This window comes from Oryctolagus cuniculus, chromosome 13 (assembly GCF_051225735.1).
Source record: "Oryctolagus cuniculus isolate XC-2025 breed Fujian yellow rabbit chromosome 13, ASM5122573v1, whole genome shotgun sequence".
In the NCBI taxonomy this organism is placed as follows: domain Eukaryota; kingdom Metazoa; phylum Chordata; class Mammalia; order Lagomorpha; family Leporidae; genus Oryctolagus; species Oryctolagus cuniculus.
In genome coordinates, this window is record NC_142879.1 from 47,926,432 (window position 1) to 47,944,840 (window position 18,409).

General features: G+C 42.9%; 1 protein-coding gene across 50 annotated transcripts in view; it reads left to right on the top strand.

Annotated features, from left to right (window-relative positions):
• MLLT10 (MLLT10 histone lysine methyltransferase DOT1L cofactor) overlaps nucleotides 1-18,409 on the top strand; it is a 217,751-nt gene that overhangs the window by 47,596 nt on the left and 151,746 nt on the right. For 37 of the 50 annotated variants that reach the window (XR_016218947.1, XR_016218945.1, XM_089311539.1 and 34 more), the window contains one exon: nucleotides 16,271-16,325. The exons of the other annotated variants lie outside the window; for them this stretch is intronic. Coding sequence is in view for 28 of the 37 variants with exons in the window: in XM_070055507.2 (XP_069911608.1) it covers nucleotides 16,271-16,325 (55 nt within the window). In the remaining 9 variants the exon portion in view is untranslated. The remainder of the gene's footprint in view (nucleotides 1-16,270; nucleotides 16,326-18,409) is intronic. 50 annotated transcript variants of the gene reach the window in all.

The window sequence follows — 18,409 nt, forward strand, 5'->3', positions numbered from 1 at the left end:
CTGTTTAAATTTTAGTTTTAGCTTTTCTCTGCTCTTAAAACAGGCAAATGGAATTATAGTTATAATTTTTTTGAATCTGTAGGTCACCTTGAGAATTAACATACTAATGACTTCAAATCCTCTTATCCGATATCATAGTATATCCCCATTTTATAGAGAAGTATTTTTTAGTTTTCTGTGTTTAATGTCTGTTGCTTTTGTTTTTGTTGTTAAAGGATTTATTACAGGGGGATGGTGTTGTGGCACAGTGGGATAAGCTGCTACCTGTGATGCTGGCAGCCCATATTAGCACTGGTTTGAGTCCTGGCTGCTTCACTTCTGATCCAGCTCCCTATAATATTCCTGGGAAAGCAGTAGAAGGTGGTCCAAGTATTTGGGCCCTTGCCACTCACATAGGAGATCTGGATGGAGTTCCAGGCTCCTAGCTTTAGCCAGGCTAAATGGCTCCAGCTCTAGCCATTGTAGCCATTTGGGGAGTGAACCAGCAATAAAAGATTTCTCTCTCTCTCTCTCTCTCTCTCTCTCTCTCTTTCTCACTTTCACACACTCTGCCTTTCACTTAAATAGAATCTTTTTTTTTTTTTTTAAGGATTTATTTCATTTATTTGAAAGAGTTTTAGAGAGGTAGAGACAGAGAGAGAGGTCTTCCATCCGCTGGTTCACTCCCCAGCTGGCTGCAATGGTTGGAGCTGCGCCTGTCTGAAGCCAGGAGCCAGGAGCTTCTTCCAGGTCTACCACATGGGTGCAGGGGCCCAAGGACTTGGGTCATCTTCTACTGCTTTCCCAGGCCAAAGCAGAGAGCTGGATCAGAAGAGGAGCAGCCGGGACTAGAACTGGTCCCCATATGGGATGCTGGCACTTCAGGCCAGGGCTTTAACCCACTGCACCACAGCGCTGGCTCCAAAGAATAAATATTTTTTATTTTTATTTATTTTTTAAAGATTTATTTATTTATTTGAAAGAGTTACATAGAGAAAGGAGAGGCAGAGAGAGAGGGAGGGAGGGAGGGGAGGAGAAGGGAGGGGAGGGGAGGGGAGGGAAGGGATATGTCTTCCATGTGCTGGTTCACTCCGCAATTGGCTGTATGGCTGGAGCTATGCCGATCAAAAGCCAGGAGCTAGGAGCTTCTTCCTGGTCTCCTACACGCGTGCAGGGGCCCAAGGACTTGGGCCATCTTCTACTGCTTTTCCAGGCCATAGCAGAGAGCTGGATTGGAAGTGGAGCAGCTGGGTCTGGAACCGGCACCCATTTGGAATGCCGGCACTGCAGGCCAGGGCATTAACCTGCTTCGCCACAGCACGGCCCCTAAAATAAATCTTTTTTAAAAGGCAAAGTGAGAGAGAATGGAAGGGAGAGAGGGAGGAAGAGAAATTTTATTTCCTGGTTCACTCATCAAATGGCCATAACACCCAGGGCTGAGCCAGATAGAAGCCAGGATCCTAAAACTCATCAGGGTCTCCCAGATGGGTGACAGGGTGCCTAAGCACTCAGGCCATCTTCTGTCCTTTCAGGAACATTAGCATTGAGGTGGGTCAGAACTGGAGCAGTTGGGGCTTGAAGCACTGCTTATATGGGATGACAACATCGAAGGCAGTGGTGAACTAAGCTGATGTTTCAAGATGTGATTTTGAAATTATTTTTGTTTTCAGCATTTTAGTTTTTGATACTTTTTATTTTAAGGTATATTGCGTTATCATGTTACTGTAATTATTTTCTAAGGATTAAAAAAGATTTAATTGTTTAATTATTTGCAAGGCAGAATGACAGGGGGAGAGAAGAGAGAGAGAGAGAGAGGTCTCACCTTATGGTTCACTCTAAATCTCTGCAGTAGCTGGGGCTAGGCCAGGTGAAGCCAGGAATTCCATCTGTCCTTTCCCACGTGGGTGGCAACTACCTCAGTTCTGGGTTGATCATCATCTGCTGCCTCTTAGGCACATTAGCAGGAAGCTGGATCAGAGGCAGAGGTCTCCCAGCTGGTTACTTAACCTTAGTTGTTTTTTTTTTTTTTTTTTTTTTTTTTTTAAACAGGCAGAGTGGAGAGTGAGAGAGAGACAGAGAGAAAGGTCTTCCTTTTTGCCGTTGGTTCACCCTCCAATGGCCGCCGCGGCCGGCGCCGCACTGATCCAAAGCCAGGAGCCAGGTGCTTCTCCTGGTCTCCCATGCAGGTGCAGGGCCCAAGGACCTGCGCCATCCTCCACTGCACTCCCGGGCCACAGCAGAGAGCTGGCCTGGAAGAGGGGCAACCGGGATAGAATCCGGCATCCCGACCGGGACTAGAACCCGGTGTGCCAGCGCCGCAAGGTGCAGGATTAGCCTATTGAGCCACAGCGCCAGCCTTAACCTTAGTTTTGATAAGTTGTATTTTTCAAGAAATTTTTCCATCTTATTTAAGCTGTTGAATTAGTTAACATTAAGATAATAGTAATGTTTTGCCCTTTTAATATCTTTGAGCTCTGTGTGATAATGTATGTCTCTTTATTCATCAGGCATTGTAGATAATTTATAGTTTTTTAAAAATAAAATCAATTTATCATAGTTTATCAAGTTGTTGACTTTTCAAAGGACTAGCTTTTTTTTAAGATTTATTTATTTATTTGAAAGGCAGAATTACAGAGAGGCAAAGAGGGAGGGAGGGAGGGAGGGAAAGAGAGAAAGAGCGAGCGCGCGCACAAGCTTTTCCATCTGCTGGTTCACTCCCCAAATGACTGCAACACACTCAAACCAGCGTCCATATGGGATGCAAGCACTGCAGATGGTGGCTTTATCTGCTGTGCCATAGCACTGGTCCATACTTAGTGTTTTTTTTTTTTTTTTTTTTTTGACAGGCAGAGTGGACAGTGAGAGAGAGAGACAGAGAGAAAGATCTTCCTTTGCTGTTGGTTCACCCTCCAATGGCCACTGCGGCCGGTGCACCGCGCTGATCCGTTGACAGGAGCCAGTTACTTCTCCTGGTCTCCCATGGGGTGCAGGGCCCAAGCACTTGGGCCATCCTCCACTGCACTCCCGGGCCACAGCAGAGAGCTGGCCTGGAAGAGGGGCAACCGGGACAGAATCCGGCGCCCTGACCGGGACTAGAACCCGGTGTGCCAGCACCGCAAGGTGGAGGATTAGCCTAGTGAGCCGTGGCGCCGGCTTGGTTCTTTAGTAGATCATCTATACATTGTAAATGGTATATATGGAAAGTTTGTATTCTGTTATAGTCTGTTATAGTTGAAGAAATGGAGTTTTTTAAAAGTTTGTTTAAGACAAAAAGAGATAGGTACAAAGAGTAAGAGCACCCTTCAGATGCCATACCAGCTGAGGCTGGATGGGACTGCAGCTGGTAGCATGGGAATGGCCGGAACTTAACCACCTGAGCCATTACTTCTGCCTTCCATGGTCTGCAGTAGGAGGTAGTTGGAGACATTAGCTGGAACCAGGCTTTAAACCCAAGCACTCTAATAAAGAGATGTGGACAGGTTAACTGGTGCCTTTATCAATAGGCTAAATGTCCAACACTGATATATATATATATATATATATATATATATATATTTTTTTTTTTTTGAAAGGCAGAGTGACAGGGAAAGAGAGAGAGAAATAAATCTTTCATCCATTGGTTCACTCCTAAAATGTCCTCAATACCCAGGGCTGGTCTTGACTGAAGCAAGGAACCGGGAACTTCATCAGGGTCTCTTATGTGTAGGTGGCAAGGGCCCAAGCACTTGGGCAATCCTCTGCTGCTTTCCCAGGCAGATTATCAAGAAGCTGGATCAGAAGTTGAACAGCTGGAACTTGAACCAGCACTCTAGTGTGGGATGTTGGTGTCTGGTGTAAGCAGCAGCTTAACCCACTGCACCATAGTGCCCTCCCCTGATGTATTTGTTTAATCAGGCAGTTGATCTGGTTGTATTATCACAGCCTAATAGTTGAATAGCTGTTTCAGTTTTAATTTTTCCCCCTCCCTTAGTTGGGCTGCTGGCCTACCCTTATTATGCATGTAGGTCCAAGGTCAGACAAAGATTGGGTTGATTCTGTATATCAAAGTTCAAGTTCCCACTCTTGTTCTCTCTAGGCTCAGACCTCTCTTTCCAGTAGCTGAATTTACTTTGAACTTTTTTTCATTTGTAAATATTAAGAGTATAAGGAACCACTGTGGGTTGATTTTGGCTTATCATGCTGTAAGTCCTGAAAATAGTCAACAATTCGTGGACTCATTATTCCAAGAGACTAAGCCCACAGGAATCTGGGTGCTTTTGTTCAATCTTCATGACCTTTAAGCAGCTGGCATTTGTATTTTGTTCAGAATTTATAGTTGTTATCTGTGTTAACAGTTTGTCTCATGGTTATCATTTTAAAAGTTCAGGGCTGCCATTGTGGTGTGGCAGGTAAAGCTGCTGCCTGCAATGCTTTCATCTCATATGGGCGCCAGCCAGTTCATGTCCTAGCTGTTTGACTCCCCCCCCCCTTCTTTTTCATTTTTTATTTGACAGATAGTGAGAGAGAGAGAGAGAGAGATATTTTCCTTCTGTTGGTTCACCCCCCAAATGGCCGCTATGACCAGAGCTACGCTGATCCGAAGCCAGAAGCCAGGTGCTTCCTCCTGGTCTCCCATGTGGGTGCAGGGGCCCAAGCACTTGGGCCATCCTCCACTGCCTTCCCAGGCCACAGCAGAGAGCTGGACTGGAAGAGGAACAATCGGGACTAGAACCTGGCACCCATATGGGATGCCAGCACTGCAGGCGGAGGATTAACCAAGTGAGTCACGGAGCTGGTCCTGTTTGACTTCTGATCTGACTCCCTGCTCATGGCCTGGGAAAGTAGCAGAAGATGGCCCAAGTACTTGGGCCCATGGTCCCATGTGGGAGAACCAGAAGAGCTCCTGGCTCCTGGCTTCGTCTTGGACCAACCTCAGCTATTGTGGCCATATGGGAGTGAACAAGTGGAAGGAAGTGCTTGCTCTCTCTCACTCTTCTCCATCTTTTTCTCCCTCTCTCTTGATAACTCTTTCAAATAAAAAAACTTAAAAAAATAGTTCATTTTATGTACAGATTAGAAATGGTATGTTTCTGTTTATTACTGTTATCTTTGTTGGCCCTAGATGATTTCCGCTTTGATTGCATAAAGCTTCTTTAGACATACCCATGTCTTTTGACATGATTCTGTTAGTCTTTTGTCTTTCTTTGGTAGCTTCTTTGCTGTCTGATAGAACAAGATGTTCAAAGCTTTCCTTAGAATTACTCATTTATCAAGAATACTCCTTCCTTTGGGAAATGCTATTTGGAGATGCTCATTTCTGGTGTGGTAGTGATGAATTTTTTTTTCCTTTTCTTTCAAAACATTGATTTATTTGGAAGGCAGAGTTAAAGAGAAGGAGAGGGAGAGACAGAGAGGGAGAAACGGAGATGGAGTGGGGGAGAGAGCACTTTTATCCACTGGTTTACTCCCAGATAGCTGCAATGGCCAAGGCTGGGCCAGAGCAAACCCGGGAGCCAGAAGCTTCATATTGATCTCCCATATGGGTATAAAGGCCCAAGTCTTGGGCCATCTTGTACCACTTTCCCAGGACATGACAAAGAGCTGGATGGGAAGTGGAGTAGCCTGGACTCAAACTGATGCTCATATGGAATGCTGGTACTGCAGGTGGCTGCCCAACCCACTGTACAACAGTGCTGGCCCGTCATGGGTCTTTTTAAAACACAAGAAGAGAGTTGGGCATTTGACAGAAAGAACTGTTAGGATGCTGCTTGGAATGCCCAGATCATGCATCAAGAGTGCCTGGATTTGGGGCTGGTGTTGTGGCGTAGCAGATACAGCGACCACCTGCTGGGATGGCTTCTAATATTGGTGCTGGTGTGTGTCCCGGCTGCTCCAGTTCCAATTACAGCTCACTGCTAATGGCCTGGAAAAAGCAGTGGAAGATGGTCCAAGTGTTAGGGCCCTTGTCACCCATGTGGAAGACCTGGAAGAAGCTCTTGGCTCTAGCCTGGCTCAGCGTTGGTCATTGTAGCCATTTGGGGGAGTGAACCAGAAAATGGAATATCTTTCTGTCTCTCCTCTCTCCTCTGACTTTCAAAAAATAAATAAATACTTTTTTTTAAAAGAGTGCTGGAATTCAAATCCCAGTTCTGCTTCCAATTCCATCTTCTTGCTGTTGTATACCCTGGGAGATAGTAGGGTTGGCTCAGGTAGTTAGTTGGGTGCACTGCTACATGTGTTGGAGACCTGGATGGAGTTCTGGACTTTTGACTTTTGGCTGACCCAACCTTGGCTATTATGGGCACTTGAGGAGTGAACCAGTGCATGGAAGATCTCCTGCTGTCTGCTATGTCTCTATCTTTTAAATAATTAAAATAAAGAAAAAAATGACCTATGGACTCTCTTCTTCCTCTTCTTCTACTCTTTTTTTAAGAAATAGGCTAATTTAGATTAAAAGGGAGAGCAAGGCACGAAAGTTCTTGTGACACCATCATTTCATATCTGAGTGCTATTTGGAATCCTGGCTCCTCTGCCTCCTGGTAATATGCTTTGGAAGGCAAGGGAAGATGCCCTAAGTACTTGGGTTCCTGCCACCCACCCATGTGACAGACCAGGAGTTTCTGGCTCCTGGTTTCAGCCTAGTCCACTACTGGCTGTTGTAGCCATTTGTCAAGTGAACCTGTGTATCAAAGATTTCCCTCTCCTTCTCTCTGCCTTTTCTCCATCCCCTCCCTCTCTCCTTTTTTCCTGTTGCTTCTGCTTTTCAAATAAGTAAATAGATAGTACAATCTTAAAAAACAATTTTTCTTAGGTTGAAAGTTTGTTTATATACCAAAAACCTTTTTCTTCCACATTGGCCATTTCGTGGACTTTAGCTTTGAGTCTTTTATTTCAATTCCATTCTGACAAGTTACTTGGAGTTTGTATCATTCTGTAAGTTAAAGGGCTCAGCATCTCTAAACGTCTCCCTATATCACCCCCCCCGCCCCGTTTTTTAGATTAGATTTTATTTATCTATTTGAGAGGTAGAGTTACAGACAGTGATAGGGAGAGACAGAAAGGTCTTCCTTCCGTTGGTTCACTCCCCAAATAACCGCAACAGCCGGAGCTATGCCGATCCAAAGCCAGTAGTCAGGTCCTTCTTCCTGGTCTCCCATGTGGGTGCAGGGGCCCAAGGAATTAGGCCATCTTCTACTGCTTTTCCAGGCCATATCAGAGAGCTGGATTGGAAGAGGAGCAGCAGGAACTAGAACTGGCGCCCATATGGGATGCTGGCACTGCAGGCGGAGGATTAACCTACTGCCTTATGGCGCCAGCCCCCCATCCCTTTCAGATGCCATTCGCAAGTGCGGGTTTTCTGTACTTCTGCCTGACCAGCTATTAGTTGGTGGTTCCCTTCTTTCGTTTTGATAATTTGCTAGAATGGCACACAGAGATCGTGAAACACTTTACTTATTACATTTATTGGTTTATTATTGAGAAAATTTTAAAGAATGTAGGTGAATAGCCTGATGAAGAGGTATATAGGGCTAAATTCAAAAGTGTTGGGAACATAGGAGCTCCTGTCTTTCTGGAGTTGGGGTTCAATATCCTCCCTGCATGTGGATGCGTTTACCATCCCAAAAACTGTTCATATAACACTGTTCCAAGAATGTGTGTAGTGTTTAATTTCCTAATCAGTAGGAGTGGTGGGAGCAAGTCAGTGGGTGATCCCTGTAGTCTAATCATTTGCTCTGTTTGGTGACTAGCCTTGTACTGACATTATCTAGGCACCTTTCCTTAAGTTGCCTCACTAGCAGTTAACAGCAGAGACAATAAGCAATACCATAGACATCTCATTGGCTTCAGTTTATGCAACTCTGAATGGCAAATTAAAGGGGAACACACTTTCTGCTGAATAGGTGCCATTATTCTTGTGCCCAGATCAGCTGTGCACAAGATCAGACCTTTAAGAGGAAATTTCAAACAAGTGGGACCAAGTTCTTCTAAGGCATTTTGTTGATGACTTAAGGGGAGAATGAAACATGGCTTTACAGTATGATCCTGAAGACAAAACACTATCAAAGTAAGGGCTACCAAATGGAAGCGTTTCTGTCAAATCAAAAGTTGACATCAAGAGCAAAGGTCATGCCAGCAATTTTTTTGTGTATGTTCAAGGTGTTTGCTTGTTGACTTCCTAGAGGACCAGAAAACCAGTCTATGCTTATTAGGAAGAGTGTTTTGAGATTATTAGCTGAAGCTTTAGCAGAAGAATGTTCAGAAAAACTTTACCATGATGATGTTTTTGTTCATTCCTTTCAATAAACAAGGGTAATTTTGGGGAAGTTTCATTGGGAAATCATTATGTATCCACTTTGAGGTTTGATTTGTTTCCTTCTGACTTTTTGTTTTCATAATCTTAAAAAATTTTTAAAAAACACATTTTTCTTCAGCTAATACTTTTATTTTATTTTTTAAAGATTTATTTATTGGGGCTGGGCCCATGGCTCACTTGGTTAATCCTCCGCCTGCAGTGCTGGCATCCCATATGGGTGCAGGATTCTGTACTGGTTGTTCCTCTTCCAGTCCAGCTCTCTGCTGTGGCCCGGGAAGGCAGTGGAGGATGGCCCAAGTGCTTGGGCCCCTGCACCCACATGGGAGACCAGGAGGAAGCACCTGGCTCCTGCCTTCGGATCGGCGTAGCTCCAGCCATAGTGGTCATTTGGGGGGTGAACCAACGGAAGGAAGATCTTTCTCTCTGTCTCTCTTTCTCACTGTCTAACTCTATCTGTCAAATAAATTAAGAAAAAAAAGAAAAAAAGATTTATTTATTAGGTAAAAGGAGAGAGAGAGAGAGATATCGAGAGAGATCGAGATCGAGATCTTCCATCCGTTGGTTAACTCCCCTGATGACTGCAATGGCTAGAGCTTAGCTGATCTGAAGCCAGGAGTCAGGAGCTTCTTCTGGGTCTCCTACATGAGTGTGGGGGCCCAAGTATTTGGGCCATCTGCTGCTGCTTTCCCAGGCACATTAGCAGGGAGCTGGATTGGATGTGGAGCAGCTGGGATGCCGGCACTGCAGGTGGTAGTTTTATTAGCTATGCTGCAGCACTGGCCTCTGTCCGAGAGCTGTGGGTTATTGTTAAGCTGTTTTATCTTTTAATTCCATTTTTCCAAGAATTTTTTGACGTCCCCCTCATATGAAAAATATCAGTGTTATTCTTGTGTTCTCTAATATATTTTCAATTATTATCTTTTTGCTTTTTTGCAATATAATGATATTCACAGCTTGAATTAACTGGTATAGCTGACTGAATTCTTATATAGCTTCCTAAGGTTCAGTACTTTGGTAAACTTAATTACAGAAATATGCAGCTTATAGTGAGCTTTATACCTTGACTAAAGAATCTAACAAAGTAGAATAAGCACTTTGAAGCTGATTTTGACATCATGAAGACAAAAAATATTTGTAAGCATTCCTCCTATATACATGATTTAGAAACGAGAATACCAGGGGTTGGGTGCTGTGGTATTGCAGGTTGGGCTGCTGGTTGGGGTGTCACATCCTACCAATATTGAAGTGATTGGGATTGAGTCCTGCCCCCCCCCCCCCCCTTTTTTTTTTGAAAGGCATAGGGACACAGAAAGAGATCATTCTACTGATTTACTCTCCAAGTGACCACAACAGCTTGAGTTGGGCTAGGCTGACAACCAGGACTCCTTCCAAGTCTCCCACTTTGGTAGTAGGAACACAAGAACTTCAACCATCTTCCTTCTGTTTTCCCAGGCACATTAGCAGGTGGCTGCATTGGAAGTGGAGCAGCTGGGATTCGAACTGGTGCTCATATGGAATTCTGGTATTTCAGGCAGTGGTTTAACCCAGTGTGCCACAGTGTGGGCCCCAACCCCTTCTGCTTTTAATCCAACTTCCTGCTAATGGTCATTGGCACTTTAAGTGACAGAAAATGCTGCTTAAGTCTTTGGTTTTCTGCCACTCACATGGCAGGCTCCTTGCGTTAGCCTCACCCAACTGTGACTTTTTTGGTCATTTGGGGGACTGAACTAGCAGATGATACATCTCCCTCTGCCTTTTCCTCTTTCTCTGTCCCATCAATCAGTCAAACTTGAAAAAAAGACAAAAGTGAAACATAAAATTTTTGTGTTTTTTTTTTTTTTTTTTTTTTTTTTTTTTTTTTGCTATTCCAATTAGCAGACTATTACTTTTTGATAAAATGTGAGGTTCAGTTAGATACTTGTTTGGTGTCCTTGTAATCTGCATATCTTTTCACGGTATTTACCTGTACCTTCAAATGCTACTTCTCACTTAGTAAAGTAAGAATGGGTCTAGTGAATTTTAGTAGTTAACAAGTATATTTACTGCCTGTCCTATGAATCTTTCAAGTTTATATTGCTTAACTGTAGGATCTGGGGCCTCACACCAGATTCTTTATTTTAACTATAACTTCTTTGCTCTTTCCCATTTTTCTCATTTTTTATCCCTAAGCTTTCTATGTATAATATTTATAGCATTTTCTTTGGCATTTATTGATGTATCTCTGTACAAATCTAATTTAGAAAAGAAGTATATTTTGAATAGAGGAAAGAAATATAATTGATCTTATTGTAGTCCTATTAACTATATTTTGTGTGTTTTATTCTTACATGTAATTCTTATAAACTTGGTTATAATATTTGTGAATACAGCATTAGTTACCTCATTGTTACATAGTTAGAGTTTTATAACATTATTATTGTTCTAAACAGTCATAGAATATATTTTTATGTATATATTTTTGATGTCTTCAAGCTAAAGTATATAACTGATAGAAAAATGACAGATATTTAATCAACACCTATATTTTTGTATTGTTTCCTTTGTTTCTTTAGAAGTGGAGTAATTGAGTCCAGAATGCTGTTCAGGTCTTTCATATAGGTGACAGGGATACAATCACTTGAATCACTCACTACCTGCTACCTCTTCATGTCTGCACTGACAGGAAGCTGATACTAGGAGCTGGGTCAGGGACTGGAACTTAGGCACTATGGTGAGGGATGTGGGTGTCTTAACTGATAGGCCAAATGCCTGCTCCTGTTCTTTTTTTTAAAATAGGTTTTCTTATTCCTTTAACTGCTTTTTTTTTTTTTAAGTTAAAGATTTATTTATTTATTTGAGAGGGAAAGACAGAGAGAAAGGTCTTCCCTCTGCTGGTTCACTCCCCAAATGGATGCAATGACAAGAGCTGGGATGATCCAAAGCCAGGAGCCGGCAGACCCATGCACTTGGGCCATCTTCCATTGCTTTCTCAGGCCATAAGGAGAGAGCTGATTGGAAGTGGGGCAGCCAGGATTTGAGCTTGCATTCATACGGGATGCCCGCACTGCAGGTGGAGGCTTAGCCTATTATGCCATAGTTATGTCCCTGCTGTTTTGGTTTTTTAAGGGAAAGTTTTAATTTCTTAAGTTGATTACTGATTGCTTTTGCTTCTAATACTGTTTTCCAAATATTTTGTATAAATTAATGATCAATAAGATTTAAGCTTCCAACTTTTTTCTTCCTTAATTGCTAAATAATTATTTTTATACTTAATCATTACATACATTAATCTGTCTTTGGCCATATAATTACTTCATCAATTGTTTGTTTCTTACTGGTAAGTCGACTAATACTACTTCCCTCCTGTGAGGGAGGTTGCTGTATAGAACCAAATAATTGCTTTTTAACAAGTGTGCTTGTGTTTCTTTTCCTCCATTATGTGTTTTATTTTTCCTAAAGGACCTTCACATTTACTCTGGTGATACCAGAGAATAGCACAACTCTTTTGGATGGGATATCATATCACTTTTTTTTTTTTAAAAGGTGTATTTATTTATTTGAAAGAGTTACACAGAGAGAGAAGGAGAGGCAGAGAGACAGAGGTGTTTTCCATCCGCTGGTCCACTCCCCAACTGGCTGCAACAGCCAGAGCTGCGCCAATCTGAAGCCAGGAGCCAGGAGCTTCTTCTGGATCTCCCATGCAGGTACAGGGACCCAAGGACTTGGGTCATCTTCTACTGCTTTCCCAGGCCATAGCAGAGAGCTGGATCGGAAGTGGAGCAGCCAGGACTCCACCCGGCGCTCACATGGGATGCTGGCACTGCAGGCAGTGGCTTTACCTGCTATGCCACAGTGCTGGACCCATCATGTCACTTTTAAATTTATTTTTAAAATTTTTGTTTGAGAGATAGAGCAAACACTTTTATCTGCTGGTTCATTCCCAGATAGCTGCACTTGTGGCTGGGGCTAAAGCTAGGAGCCAGAAACTCAATCTAGGTCTCCCATGTGGTTGGCAGGAATCCAGTCACTTGAGTCATCAGTGCTGTCATCTATAGTCTGCATTAGAAGGAAGCTGGTGTCAAAGGCAGAGCTGGGTATCAAATTTACGCATAGTATGGGGTTAAGATGTCTTAATAAGCATCTTAACCACTAGTCAAAGTGTCTGGCCCCATTGTACTTTTTTTTAAGTTACTGTATCCAGTGACTGTGCTGGATCCTTTGGCTGCACCGTGAAATGGACCTTATGATTCAGCAGAGGTGATATACTTAATTGGATAAATAATTGTATCTTCCAAGAAGCAAAGTATATGTAATTCATGATATGGCAACTAGCTTAATCTGTAGATTGAGAGGTATCTTTGATGAAGTGATTTTAAATAAGGACTTGATGGCAAGTAGAAGTTACGCAGTTGTGAAAGAGGGTTCCAGGGATGGCACTGTGGCGCAGTGGGTAAATGCTCTGGCCTGAAGTGCTGGCATCCCACATAGTTGCTAGTTCAAGACCCGGCTGCTCCATTTCCAATCCAGCTCTCTGCTATGGCCTAGGAAAGCAGTGGAAGATGGCCCAAGTCCTTGGGCCCCTGCACCCGCATGGGGGACCTAGAAGAAGCTCCTGGCTCCAGATCAGCCATCTAAATAAAAAAGATTTATTTATTTATTTGAAAGTCAGAGTTACACAGAGAGAGGAAAACCAGAGAGAGAGAGAGAGAGAGAGAGGTCTTCTGTCCGATGGTTCACTCCCCAGATGGCCGCAATGGCTGGAGCTGCACTGATCCGAAGCCAGGAGCCAGGAGCTGCTTCTGGGTCTCCCATGTGGGTGCAGGGACCCACGAATTTGGGCCATCTTCTACTGCTATCCCAGGCCATAGCAGAGAGCTGGGTTGGGAGAGGAGCATCCCGGACTAGAACCTGTGCCCATATGGGATGCCGGCGCTTCAGGCCAGGTTGTTAACCGGCTACGCCACAGCAACAGCCCCATAAATAAATCTTAAAAAAAAAAAAATAAATAAAACAAAGAGGGTTCCATTGAATGAATAGTACTCTCTTTGGAGTAAAAAGAACACAACTCTGAAGGAGGAATGAGCTTTGAAGTATTTACAGAATTGCAAGAAGAAAGGACAGTGCAGTCCAGAGAGTGGGATGGTCAAAGGAGAAAAGATTATAAATAGGGGATAGATCATGTAGCAAAACTGTTGATGGGTATAAAGTGGAGTAGTGGACTATTTGTATTTGTCTTTTATAGATTGATTCTGTTGTAGAAAGCTTATTGTGTAGATTGATGTGGTGGGGTTGATTAAGAGTGAATATTATGGCCGGCGCCGCGGCTCACTAGGCTAATCCTCCGCCTGCGGCACCGGCACACCGGGTTCTAGTCCCGGTCAGGGCGCCAGATTCTGTCCCGGTTGCCCCTCTTCCAGGCCAGCTCTCTGCTGTGGCCCGGGAGTGCAGTGGAGGATGGCCCAAGTGCTTGGGCCCTGCACCCCATGGGAGACCAGGAGAAGTACCTGGCTCCTGCCATCGGATCAGCGCGGTGCACTGGCCGCAGCGGCCATTGGAGGGTGAACCACCGGCAAAAGGAAGACCTTTCTCTCTGTCCACTCTGCCTGTCAAAAAAAAAAAAAAAAAAAAAAAAAAAAAAATTGGAGGGCTGGCGCTGTGGCGTATCGGGTAGAGATGCTGCCTGCAGTGCTGGCATCCATATGGGTACTGGGTTGAGTCCTGGGTACTCCATTTCCAGTCCATCTCTGACCTATGGCCTGGGAAAGCAGTAGAAGATGGCCGAAGTCCTTGGGCCCCTGTACCCGCATGGAGACCTGGAAGAATCTCCTGGCTTCAGATTGTGGCAGCTCCAGCCTTTGTAGCTATTTGGGGAGTGAACTATCAGATGGAAACCCCCACCCACCCACCCCCACCTCTGCCTCTGCTTCGGCCTCTAACTCTGGCATTCAAAGAAATAAATAAATCTTAAAACAAATATTGGGAGACTATCAAGTTGTTGAAGTCGTTCTTATGGAAGATGATAATGTTGGCTTACATAGGGGAGTAGTAATAGAAGAGACAGGTAGTCAGATCGCTACAGTATTTAGGAGAAAGAAAGGAAAAATGGATGACTGATTAAATTTGAGGTTAGAGAGTAGGATGTGAAGCTGTGAAAAGATGAGTAGAGTCTGGTGCCGTGGTGCAGGAAGTTAATCCTTCACCTGCGGCACTGGCATCCCTTAGGGCACTGATTCTAGTCCTGGCTGCTCCTCTTCCAATCTAGCTCTCTGCTGTGGCCTGGGAAAGCAGTAGAAGATGGCCCAAGTGCTTGGGCCCCTGCACCTGCGTGGGAGATCGGGAACGAGCACCAGGCTACTGGCTTTGGATCCGCATAACTCCAGCCATTACTGCCATTTGGGGAGTGAACCAACAGAAGGAAGACCTTTCTTTCTGTCTCTCCCTCTCACTGTGTGTAGCTCTGACTCTCAAATAAATAAATAATAATAATCTTTAAAAAAAAAGATTATGTGTAGGTGTTTTGGAAGAGCAAAGGGTGGTTCAAAGTATCATTACAGCAGTAGTAAGAACTACAGGGAGAATAGGCTTTTGTCATCAATTTTGGCCAGAGCTGAAAATGTCGATATATCTTAGGAAGTTTTTTAATATGTGGACCCAAGGGCATATCTGAATGGACTGGAGATAAAATTTGCGAGTTAATGGCATAGGTTTTGTACTTTAGTTGCTGATGGAAGTTTTGGATAATGAATGCGTTTGCATATATTTAAAGCTTACATAAAGTGCAGAGATGTTCTTCCAAATAGGTAAGAGAAATATTAGGTGAGAAATAAGTCAAGAAATATATAGGCTCTCATGGTTTGTTTTCTGTACTTATTCTACACATTCTTTAATCTTCATTTCTTACTATTATGTTTGTAATTTATTTATCTTACTTTAATTGTGTGTACCCAAACCTTTTGGGAACAAGGTTAGGTAGATATAACATTCAAGTTTGACCTCTGGGACATTTTCTCCATAGTAAGATAGTGTCAGAATCTTAATCTGTTCATTATTTTTCCATTATATCTGTCCTCTTGACAAAAGTGAAAAAAATTAGTAGTATTAGCTCTATATCTATTTTTGGTATTGAATTCTGGGGATAATAGGGAGAATCTACAATAACTTATGAGTATTGTTTTCTGCGAATGATAATAGTAACTAGAATAATTAGTTTCTTCTTTCCACAAAGGAGATCAGCTCTTATGAGCTCTTGCTTTGCCACCTAAATAAAAATTCTGAATTTTTAAAAAGATTAATTTATTTATTTGATAAGTGTGTGTGTGTGGGAGAGAGAGATATATATCTATTTTCCATCTGTTGGTTTATTTCCCATGGCCTCAAGAGCCAGGGCTGGGCCAACCGGAATCCAGGAGCCTGGAACTCTGACCTGTGTCTCATGTGGGTGGCAGAGGCCTAAGCACTCTTGGACCATCTTCTGCTACTTTCCCAGGCACATTAGGGAGCCAGATCGGAAGTAGAGCAGCTGGGACTTGAATTGGCACTCATATGGGATGCTGGCGTTGCAGGTGGCCTAATCCGCTGTTCCACAATACTGGCTCCAAAATTCTAAATTCTCTTTATTTTAGGAGAAACTAGATATACTTGACTCTGATAATCTTAGCTTATCTTAGATACAGAGTAGAGCTGGAGGCAAAGAAATGTTAAAACCTTGCCCAGTCCTGTTTTGAGAGGATCATTTTGCTTTTATTAATGTAAGATGTTTTAAAAAGTTGTGGCAGGAATTTAATTTAAAAATGTGCTGTTAGAAAAGCTGTTATTCGGGTGCTCTGAAGAAGATAACATGTTGTTGAGAACAGCTGTTTTGTGAGGAATGTTCTGAAATATTCTTGATGGCAACTAGTACAAACAGTGCTCTCACATTTTCATAGTTTTGAAGTTTTTTTTTGCAGGGAGATGTTATACTTTTAACAATCCAAAAAATCTCATTTCCCTTGTGTGTGTGTTTTTTTTTTTTTTTTGTAGAGATGTGAACTGTGTCCTCATAAGGATGGAGCTTTAAAAAGAACAGATAATGGGGGTAAGTGCAGAGATACCTGAAAAAAAATTTATTGAAAAGTGGGAGTGGTATTTTAAAGTTTTGGTAGTTCATAATCTATCAAATGAAATAGTGTTTGTTAAAAAATTTTAACAATAGTTGGATGTAACTTATGAACCTTTTTTTTTACTGAAACAGTTTTTTCTACTCTGGAAAAACATTGGCTATTTTATGCAGAAATTACATATTTCTAATTAAATCTTGTTTTTTATGGATATAATTTATTTTAGAAATTACTTTTGAAAAACGTGTTTATTTTTTGTTATTGTCAGAGGTGACATTTGTTGTTTTAGATGTTTTTACTTTTTCTAGACAGACATTGTTTCTGGTAAATGTTAATTTTAGCAACCTGAAGATCTTCATTGCTTTAATATGAAGAAATGTTGACATCTGTCCCTTTAGTTGTGTTTTTTTTTTTTTTTAAAGATTTATTTCATTTATTTGAAAGGCAGAGTCACAGAGAAAGAGGTCTTCCAACTACTGGTTCACTTTCCCAATGGCTGGGGCTGGGCTGGTCTGAAGCCAGGAGCTTCCTCTAGGTCTCCCTATGTGAGTGTAGGGGCCCAAGCACTTGAGCCATCCTCTATTCTCAGGTGCATTAGCAGGGAGCTGGATTTTTGGTGGAGCAGCTGCGACTTGAACTAGCTCTCTGATATGTGATGCCGGCATCATAGGTGGCACTGTAATCCACTGTGCCACATTACCAGCTCTGCTATAGATTTCGTTTTTAGAAGATTGATTTATTCCAAAGGCAAATTTAGAGAAGGAGAGATGGAGAGGGATCTTCCATCTACTGGTTTGTTCCCCAAATAGTCTCAATGGCCAGGGCTGGGCAGGCTGAACTCAGGAACCAGGAGCTTCATCTGGGTCTCCCATGTGGGTGTAGGGGTCTAAGGACTTTGGCTTTTCTAGGTGCATTAGCAGGGAGCTAGATTGGAAATGGAGCAGCTGGGACTCAACAGATACCCATATGGGGTTCTGGCATCACAGGCAGCAGCTTAATCTGTTATGCCACGGTGTCCCATTTAATGTTTAGACTACTATTTACAGTCATATTGCCCTCCCCCAAGAAAAAATTAAAAACTCTTTACTACTATTCCCCTTCTTCCCAGTTTTTCAACAACTTCTCTGCTACTAATATAGCTGTTATTATTACTTTCTTAAATATCCTATGTTTATTTTGCATGTACAATATGAATAGACATGTTTTCTTCCCATTTTTAAAAAAGATTTATTTATTTATTTGACTGAGTTACAGTGAGAGGGAGAGACAGAGGTCTTCCATCCTCTGATTCACTCCCTAAATGGTAGCAACAGCTAGGGCCGGGCTGATCCAAAGCCAGGAGCCAGTAATTTCTTCCGGGTCTCCTGCACAGGCATCAGGACTTAAGCACTTGGGCATCTTCCATTGCTTTCCTAGGCCATCAGCAGTGACCTGGATCAGAAGTCAAGCAGCCGGGACTCAAAACCGGCAGCCATTTGGGATGCTGGCTGCTGGTGCCTCAGGCAGAGGTTTCACCTACTATGGCACATTGCCAGTTGCCCCCTCTCCCCCACCTTTTTTTTTTTTTCCTTTAAAGATTTACTTACTTATTTGAAAGAATTGCAGAGAGAGAAAGAGATATATATATAGAGAGAGATCGATCTTCCATCTCCTGTTTTATTCTGGGGTTGGACCAAGCTGAATCCTGGAACCTAGAACTCTATCCTGGTCTCCTTCATGGGTGGCAGGGGCCCAGTCTCTTGGGCCATTTTCTGCAGCTTTCTCAGGCCCATTAGCAGGAAGCTGGATTGAAAATAGAGTAGCCAGGACTCAAAGTGGCACTAATATGGGATGCTAGTGTCGCAGGCACGTAATTTGCTGTGTCACAATGCTGCCCTCCATCTCCAATTTAAAATAATGAAAGATTTGTTTATTTGAAAGATAGAGTGACGTAAACAAAGAGAGATAGATATCTGTATCAGTGGTACACATCCCAAATGACTGCAACAGCTAGGGCTGGGCCAGGCTGAAGCCAGGAACCTGGAACTCCCATATGGGTGGTACCCAAGTACTTGGGCCATCT